Genomic DNA, 9,872 nt, shown 5'->3' with positions numbered 1-9,872 from the left:
CTCATTACTTTCATATATTGTTTTAGTAAGTATCCAAAACATACAAGTTTCATTTATATAATTTTTCAATGGATCTTATATCTGTTTTCACTCTTGTATGCTTTTCATACAAGTTTCACACAAGACAGATACAAACTTTATAAGATTTATATATATCTTTTCCATATGGGTATATATAATGGGTATGGCATGGTGTGGGGACTGTCTTTAAAAAGTTTGTGGAAAGTGGACAAGCAAAGGAAAAGAGAACAACTGTGAGGCCTAAAAGCTATCGATGAAAGTCCTGGTAAAATCCAGCAAAGACTCGACACAGGAACTGAGAGATGCATCTGGACGGTTGACTGTACGCTGAAGCCTCACCAGAAATGGTCTCAGCGGAAGAGTGGCTGTCAAGAAGCCATTCTTAAGGAAGGGAAACAGGGAGAAAAGGCTGAGCTATGCCACATTACACAAGAAAATCAATGACAGTGCAAGGAAATCTTGTGGGGTAAATCCAAAATAGAATTTTTCTGCTTCAAATTGCTGTCAATATGCAGGATGTTAGGAGAGACGCACGACAGTGAGTATCTACAGTCATTTGCATTGTATGGTGGACGCTCTGTCATGGTAGCATTTCAGCCAGTGGTGTTGGATTTTGTCAAAATAGAATTGGAATTTAGAATGAAGAAAACTACTGTCAGATAAACCATGGAAAACCATCTGGAAATCTTCTGATTGGTTTCATTTTTCAGCATTACAATCATCCCAAACACACTACTAGTATATTAAAAGCATTCCTGGACTGAAAAACACACAGTGGAATAATACCAGCAATAGATTTGGCCTCCCCAGAGATCATACCTTGATATTACTGAAGCAGTGTGGGATCATCTTCACAGAGACATTCAAAGAAAACCCTTGAATGTCTCTTTTCCAGAAGACCGCTAAAAGACATTACAAAAAGTTTACCTAGGAATTCAGACTGCGTTGGACAGTAAAGGTGGTCATACCAAATATTGCCCTTCAAGCTTGTTAAAATTGTACAAACTCTGTTTTTGCCTTGTATATTGTATTTCTATTTGTGTTTGCATGTTTTAGTATTTTGCTGTGTCCCATTTTTTCTAGCAAAATATATGTAAAAATGAATAATTAAAAGTTTGTGTCAGTCAGCTTTGCTTTTACCAGGAAATATATTTTCTGATCTGAAACCAAACTTGAACTCTCACAGCAGAACTCCAGAAGTTTTATGTCTGGTAAACAGCAGGCTCCTTCAATCACCTCATTCAGCCCCACAGTGAAATACTATCCCTGTAGTGAACACAAAGGTGCTTCTCAGTGACAGGGACAAAGAGACGGGTCAGGACTGAAGGTGGTGTGAATGCATTAAAATCCAGAACTGTCCTAGAAGAACAGAGTCTCCAGAGTCCAGCAACCTGAAACTGGGATGAAGGTTCACCTTTCAGCATGACACTGAAACGAAGTCCAAGTGTGGTTTCAGCACAATGCTGCCACTTGAGTGGCCCAACCAAAGACCAGACTTAACGTCCATATGCTACCTGCAGATGGCAGCTCAAGGATGGTTCCCATCCAGACTGACAGAGTTTAAATGGATGTGCCAGGAGAACGGGACAAAGTCCTCACATCCCATCCAAAGCTAAAAGGGATTTAGCAAGAAGACTCAGTTCTGAGACAATATTCAAAATACCTTCGAGCGAGTCACTGATGTGTTATTAAGTGCAAACTGATGGGAAAAACGTGTCAATTTCATGCATTTCATGTAAAAAAAACTTGTTATCTTAACTGTTAATTGGTAATAAGCGTGCATAAAAGGTAGATAGCAAGGCCTTCAATGTATAGAACAGAGTGCTGCTTGTGAAGAGTCATGTTTTCATGATTACAGTGTATGTGTGCCTGATGAGAATATTTTGTATTTAAACAGTATGCATTAAGTGCTTTGGTAATCACTCGTGCTTCTCTGGGAGCATTAAAAGCATCCTAGAGAGATTTTCACAAAGTCACTTTCATCTCAAGTAAAACTCACGATTCAAAAACTGGTATATTGAGCCAAAATCTTCACAAGGGAACAGCATCTGCATCCAAGATTCAATGCCAACTGGCCAAAGAACAGCCTGCGCCTGTTAGGGAAGCAGTCAGAACATCACTGGCAAACTCAGCCATTAAAGCATTTCTATAATGACGGTAAACCTGAGCAGGAAGAGCTCTACCTTTAAAGTAACCTGAATGAATACAATGCAGGTTTCATGGTCATGTTTAGACGTAAAACTTACAAAGATAAAGTCAGACAGATTACCATAAACACTGCGGTCAGACAGTGGCTTTTATATCACAGCAGTTGTGACTATTTACTTAATACTGGAAGTCCTATTTCATTTCCTCCGTGTTAATGAAACAAACCAGCCTCAAGCTGGAGGGTCAGCTGGAAGTGAGACCACAGGTTGGAGCCCAGCTCTGGGGCTTTAAGATCAGCCAGAGCAGGTGCAGGGGTCTCTAGCCCTTGGCAGGATTTTACTTGCAGCTTTTCAAAGTCTATTAGCTCAGGAACACCACTAAGTGTAAAAACTGGAACACTGAATCTTTAATAATCTATTCTGTGAGTTCAGACACGAAATAGTTTGCTAGATAACTGAATCAGTTCACAGTTTTCAGCAATATTCATCACAAAGAAAGTGAGACATTTGTATTCATGTGTGAGGTTCACTGTAAGAGACTGAACCAGATATCTGATAATAACCTTATACTTTTATAATGTTGGGCTCTTTCTTTTTTTAATCTGTAAGATGTGTGCCAATAAACCTGTCTGTGCTAGAATGACATCCACCTGCACCATATGTCTTTATTTCCTACCCTGTATATGACTGTACATAAGCAATATTTACAATATTTGTGACAGTGATTGTGAAACCTAATGAATAGGGCATAAAAACACACACTTTTCTCAGGAGTATTAAACAAAAAGTATGACAGAGAATCAAACATTAGAAAGCTCAGCTGATTTTCATGTTCAGAGTAACACTCCTGTAGCTTTCCAGGCCTCAGGTGAAAAAGTTAAACGCAAGTAAAAATTAACAGAGTAATGTGTTACCTATATAATATGAACACAAGTAACATACAGTAATAGAAGTAACTTCACCTCACATAATTGTGAGGCTCCAAGAAGTGCAGTTAAAAACTGCCACAGCAAATTCTTATGGCACGAGTGTCTGTGGGAGTGTGTGATGCACTCATACACCCAACGATGCAGACAGCACACCCACAGTAGGACACGCAGTGAATCCGCCTCTGGCTGGGCACTGACTGGACCCTCATAAATGGGGTAAAGCGTGAAGCACAGACCCTCAAGGGATCCTATTAAATCAACACACATAGTGCATTTAGCCCATGATCAGCGAATTCAGCGTCACCCCTGCAGTCATCAGCAGTCAATGTGCTGTCACTCAACAGACCGAGGTGCGAGCGGGGGCTTCCCTCAGGGTACGGAGAGAAGAAGGTTTAAGAGTTCTGCCTCTGTGGCTTCGCCGCCTTCTCCAGTAGACCCCCATGCACAGGCTTACACTGTATCTCACTGCAGCTGTTACTGTTTTAGCATGATTGTACAATCTGTCTTCCTTCAGGGATGATATGATTGCTCACCAGTTCCTCTAGTTGTCTGTCATGGTCTCCGACTCACACTAAACCTCACTGGACTCATTTGAGATGTTAAATGGAGGTGTTAATAAATGGAAGTAATAGCGTTATTATGCCTCGCCACATCAGTTTTGAAGTCGCTTATAAAAGGACGAAGGCCTGATCTACGGTTGCCGAGCACCACGACTGCAACCTTTTAGTTCACACAGCCAAAACCCAACCCCACAGACAATGTGTGTCAGACTTTATGAGCAGGCAGGCTGCTCTCCAAATTCATTATTTAACAGAAAGGTTACGGTTGCAACTTCAAAGATGCTGTGTACGAGCTGTAAGAGGCGTGGGCGTAACTTCAAAACTCTGCAAAGGTCTTCCAACTCCTGAGGATGTAATTTTAAAAGTATGAAAGTTCAACTATACGGCACCAACCACTGGAGCGGTGCTCGGCCAGAGCGATTGAAACCTCTGCCAGAGAAGCCTAACAGTTGGAGCACATTGCAAATTCTGTTACACAGTCCATTCAGTCTAGACTGGAGCTCAGGTGCGTGCGGTTAAAAACAAAGGAAAGCACACAATAGGTTCTCCAAACAAGCTATATATTTTTCTTTTTTCAGTTCGGGTGAAGGAAAATACAGCTAGAAAAACAAACGTTCATTAAAAATGAAAAACATTTTTGAACATTTTTGAGACCTGTGCAGCTGGAAATCAAAGAAACATCAATGCTGAGCAGATAATGCGCCAGCGCTTAAAAATAAATGAAGAGCAGCGGATTCACTCTGCATCAAGAGACGCCGGTGAGAAACGACTGGAAAAAAAACAAGAGTCTTCAAATACAGTGTAGCAAAAAACAAAAAAACCTGACATAAGGGTGGGAGCAAAAGTTCATTTCAGGCTCGCAGTGCTTCCCTTTATCCTCCATGTCTTTGAGAGACAGCTGAGCTCAGAACTCAGTCATCTTCTTGTGTGTGTCGGCCTTCTTGTGCTCTCTCTGGATGGACAGCTCCTGGGCTTTCTGCTGGACCAACAGCCGGCGGGCCGCTGACAGTTTCTCCTCCAACTGCTTCACTATGGATGGGTCCCTTTGCACACATAAAAATAAATAAATAAAAACCCAGACAGATTAGGAATTGAGACGAGATGATGAGTCAAACTGAATTTAGCTGCGTTGGCCACAGAACCATGTGTCTAACCTCGCAACTTCACACCTTATTTACATTTTCGCACAACTCCCACAGTCCTTCTTTGTAAATTCACATTAATTACCACTTTAACTGTCAGGAACATTATAGCAACTCAAGTTCCACATGCTTCATATCTCACAATAGACTGTTGTATTGTGTAAGCAGAGCGATATATGCAATGGTTTCTAATGTGACAGCAGCTGCTGAGGCTGTAGGGAAACAATTGGCTAAGGTTGCAGTACAGCTAATGAAGACTGTGCACTGACCCCAGTACTGACCTGCCTGCCTGTCTGCTGAGTGACTCGCTCAGCTTCTGGATCTCCCTCTCAGTCTGGGACACCCTCTCGGCAGCCTGGAACAGCCTCACGTTCAGACTCCTCTTGGTGCTTTTTCCTCCCCGGTAAGCCTCCACCCCAGTTGCCGCTGATGGCGCAACAGCACCCCCCTCAGGAGGATGAGCGGTCTTGCCTCCAAGCTTGCAGTTGAGAAAGTCAAAAACGGTCTGGCCCCCTCTGGTAGCGACCCGAGGCTTTCTGCGCCGCTTTGGGCGGCCTGTTTGTGCGCCATCCTTGGCAGCCTTGCTCTGGGTGCGTCTCTGGGTGAACTCAGCACACTGATCCAGAGACTTTCCTTTGGGCAGGACCACCGCCATTACTGGCTCCACTCTGCCCTCCTGCAGCTTTCCCAAGCCTGAAAAGATAAAGGACAGTGAGTGAAGACGAACACAGTGTAATGTGCTTCTTACATCTGTATACATAGATTTTTATTAGGATTACTATTTCAACAATATATTGCACAAAAATCAATGTCCTTTTTTTTTTATTTAAAACTAGAACACCAGCTATCACTGTGCAATGAAAATGCATTTGTATTAATTCTGAATATGTTAACTAAGACACCAGTTAGCCAGTAACTAACTCAATGTTAGTTTAGTAGTTTGACTGTAATTCTCAATCTCAGACCTACACACTCAATACACACGAAAAATGATGGAGAGTGTGACAGTGAAAACCAGAAAATGTACATATATACATATATATACATACATATATACATATATATATATATATATACATATATATGTATATATACACACACACACACACACACACTACGATTATAAATAATATTATAGGTTATTTCTCCTCCTTTCAACAACTGAATATTAGACTGGAAGACAATTTTGTTTTTGTCTTTCATTCCTTTAATAATAATTAATAAATGTTATTTAATTAGTTATCTCTATTTTTGGTACTTGCTCTCCCTCTTTTGTAAGTAAAAGTAAGTAAGTAAAATTTATTTATATAGCACTTTTTAAGACAAAAAGCTGTTACAAAGTGCTTCACATGGGAATGAAGGCATGTCAAACAAACAATATAGCAGTATAGAAGCATATCAAACAAAGCAATAGTACAGTATAAATATAGAAAAAAACAACATATTTCACACGAACATTACCCAAATGCCTGTCTAAACAGATGTGTTTTAAGCTGTTTTTTAAAAGAAGCCACAGTGTTGATGGTGCGTAGCGGGGGGGGGGGGTAAACAGTTCCACAGTATTGGAGCCAGGGTTTGAAAAGTGAGATCCCCCTTCGTTTTCAAACGGGTCCGTGGAATAGATAGAAGACCACTATCAGTGGATCTAAGAGTCCGCTTTGGAGAGTAGGGTTGGAGAAGCTCATTGATATAGGTGGGGGCCTCACCTTGTAGAGACATAAACGTAAAGGTGAGGATTTTAAACTTACATCTATACCCAACCGGAAGCCAGTGCAAGGATTTTAGTATAGGAGTGATATGGGAGAATTTTTTACTATGGGTTAACAGCCTTGCTGCAGCATTGTATGACAAAGGTAGGAAGAAAATCATGGAAGAGGCTGTTTGTAATATCTAAGCTTTTTCCTAATAAACAACCCACCCCTCCCACACAAACCAAAAAACAAAGTAGGTTGATTGGAAATCTTCAAATCAAATTTGAAGACCGATCTATGTCTTTTAAATGTGCTATACAAAAACATCTGACTTGACTTGATTTTAATTTGGATAGACATTTGTTTGGTGTGAATATACCACAAACCACTTTAAGTTAATATGAAAACTTGTTTCGTTAACGTGACAAACATACAATCATGTACTTAACAGAGCAATGTGAAAATAAAAGTGGACAAAGCACTTTAACAAATTTAAGCATACACATTTGTGTGTCTGTTGTTAGATGACACACTTTTGAGCTGTGATGCATTGTATATGATTTTAAAGTGCACCTTACTGCCCTCTCGCGTCTTGTTCAAGAAAATAACTGCTTCACCCAAACACCACCGTCTTACACTAACCACACACCATCACAACCGCTCCTAATCTTGGTGCTACTTTTTCTTGTTTCTGGAATTGTCTTAAATGTATGTCTTGTCCTATTTTTAAAACTCAAGAATTAAAAATAAAACAAAATGACTGCAAAGAGTTAGGTTAGCTGATTTTTAAACAGCATGCCAGGAGTGGACATTGTGACTTCTGAGCCTCAACGCTAACTTTGTTGTGCACTGGTTGCACTCACCTTTTCCATATTCGTAGCCCATTTTGAGCATGAGCTTGGATCCAATACCTCTGGTATGCGCCTCCCAGCCACCAAAATTAGCACTGCTTGATGTTTCAGTGGGTTCCACAGCAGAGTCTATAACTGTTGCACAACAAGTAAAAATCAGAGTAAACACAGTCAGTTCTTTTTTCAAGTGAAGAAAACCCTTCTTCATATTAATAACTGGCCCAATGTGTAGCTATGACAGATACATTTTTACTAACATCGTTCTCTATGATGTCCTGACATGAAACTTTTTTTTTAACATAAGCTACTTTCAGCTGTTTGTTTGTCAGAAGGAGTTACCACAGTTTTACTGACAAAACCCAAAGGTGAATCGAGCAGGTGATCGTTCACTTGCCAAGAGAAATCACGACACCATCACTTTTTTTTAAAGTGAGTGCCTCTGAACCCCATTGCCTTTTTTATTGGCAGGCAGACTTAAAGATTATATTTTCTGATATTGTGGCTGATTTGTTTTTTCTTACAAAATGTAAACACACCTTTCGCATATCCCATAGCATCATCTCCATCACCAATGTCATCCGAGTCGGACTCTGACGAGAGCGGGTCATCTTCCCTTAAAGGTGGGATAACGCCGTCGGCCTCGACCACGGCATCTTTCAGCAGCAGCGAGTCAAACTTCACAGTGTAGAAACCGCTGTCAATTTCTAAAGTGAAAGGAAAGCTTTGAGTTATTTCTTTATACTTCTTCATACTTTTCTTGTGCTTACATTATGACCACTCTGTGAACAGAATACCTTGTATTTTGCCTGGGTGCCAGATACCGTCCTCATGACGAGCCAAGCAAGATGAACCTTCTTCCAGATTACTGAGATCAGAGTCTAGGAACTCTCTGAGCTCCGACACATAGACCACCTCACCGTGAGAAAACCTTTGATAGTGAAAAAACACCAAATATAACTCTCTGTGTGTACAGATCTGAGATCCAAGTAGATGATACAATAATCTTGTAAGGTACTGAACTGACAGAAGCCCCTAATTTAAATCACACTGCCAGAAATTTATGGTCACCTCAGTGAAAGTGATAATTTACCTGCAGTTATCCTGAAAGCGACATTTATCCTCCAAGTAGAACGGGCAGGGTTTCATAGACTTCTGGGTGGGGTAGATGTAGAGCACTCGCACTTGTGCCTCATCTCCATCTGGCGGTTCTGCCCCCACTACCATGGCATTGTGATACTCCAATGTTCCCCATGTTGTCCGATAGGGCGCTCTTACTTTGGTACCACTTAGTGCATCTTCTTCTTCCTTGTCCTCTTCTTCTTCTTCCTCTTCCTCTTCATAATCCACCTCCCCACCTTCCCCCTCCTTAGTCCTCTCTTTGGAATCTGAGCTATTACCCGAAGACTCCCCAAGTTCAGAGTAGAAAGCAGCAAACTCAGCATCAAGACCACCGTTTGCATCAGTAGCTGCTTCTGAAGCATTCACTTGCAGTCCGCTACTTTCCTCGAGGCTTGCAAGCAGCTGACTTTTTCTGACAGACACCAGGCTGGCCTCAGTGAGCTCTATCAGCTGACAGAGATCTTCTTTCAGTTTGAGCAGGTCTGAGTGCTGGGTGGGGTCCAGGCCGGCAGACAGGGCTGTCTCCACCTGTTGCAACTGGGCACCATAGGCAGCGATGGCTGCCTCAAGGGATTCTTCATCCATGCTGACCTTAGGTACGAGCCAGGGCAGGAACCGGCAGCTTCACTACTGCGAAAAAACACAAGATGCAAAAGATATAAGTGGAATCTAGATATAAGAAGAAAGATCATTTCGAAAGTCACACTTTATAGGCCACCTATTTATAGCAAGAGAAGAAATTTCCAGATATTTGAGTGACAACAGGACAAAGAGGAAGCATAGCTTTGTGAATGTTGGTAAATCTGAGGTAGACAACAGAATCACATCTAAAAGATGTGATTTCATTGTAATAAGAGCATCGACTGTGTGTTTTGGTGTGTTACGAGGTACCGTCACATTTGTCAAAGGATTTAACGTAGCAAAATAATCATGTCTGTAACATCATCACAGACTGTTTTAGCTATTAGCCGTCTTTAAGCTAACTTTTACAACACTTGTATTACCTTTGTAATTAGGGTAGCTGTCTCATGTCCACCACAGCGACGGAAAATGACAGCCCCAACAAAATCTTCTGCATTCAAAATACGTTTAGTTCAAATAACTAAATACAGATACTAGAATTGTGCAGCACCGGCAAACATATCCCTACTGTATATGTATTACTCTGACGTCCGATCGGTAGACAAGCTCGCGTAAATGAATGGACTTCCTTTGGGAATACTCTACTTTCAAAATAAAGCTAACATCGTTAAGCGTCAAACCGTTTCGAGAGCTAAAAATTGTCAGAACAAACTAAAAAATAGGGATTTCTCTGTAGCAAACGTCTTTCTCATAAAAAATTCAATAAATTCCCCAATGTTTTATTACACATTTTATAAGGTTTCTATGATAGGAAGAAAATTCTGTTTTAT

At 40.9% G+C, this 9,872-nt stretch overlaps 1 protein-coding gene across 2 annotated transcripts; it reads right to left on the bottom strand.

Moving 5' to 3' along the window:
- Window positions 1–2,813: 2,813 nt before the first annotated feature.
- On the bottom strand, window positions 2,814–9,659 carry zgpat (zinc finger, CCCH-type with G patch domain). 2 transcript variants are annotated; one of them, XM_003449094.5, is made up of 7 exons: window positions 9,465–9,659; window positions 8,432–9,090; window positions 8,136–8,269; window positions 7,878–8,045; window positions 7,354–7,476; window positions 5,081–5,492; window positions 2,814–4,700 (listed from the first exon to the last, which is right to left on the bottom strand). In XM_003449094.5, exons 2-7 carry the CDS (start codon window positions 9,043–9,045, stop codon window positions 4,562–4,564), a joined length of 1,590 nt encoding a protein of 529 aa, XP_003449142.1. In that variant the 5' UTR covers window positions 9,046–9,090; window positions 9,465–9,659; the 3' UTR covers window positions 2,814–4,561. The 2 variants fall into 2 exon arrangements, with proteins under 2 accessions (XP_003449142.1, XP_025757627.1); XM_025901842.1 differs by having other exon boundaries at window positions 4,562–4,700; window positions 8,432–9,087.
- Window positions 9,660–9,872: the final 213 nt, after the last annotated feature.

The sequence above is a fragment of the Oreochromis niloticus genome, linkage group LG20 (genome assembly GCF_001858045.2).
Source record: "Oreochromis niloticus isolate F11D_XX linkage group LG20, O_niloticus_UMD_NMBU, whole genome shotgun sequence".
Classification (NCBI taxonomy): Eukaryota; Metazoa; Chordata; class Actinopteri; order Cichliformes; family Cichlidae; genus Oreochromis; species Oreochromis niloticus.
Note: the sequence above shows the minus strand (reverse complement) of the source record. Positions and strands in the feature narration are given on the sequence as shown.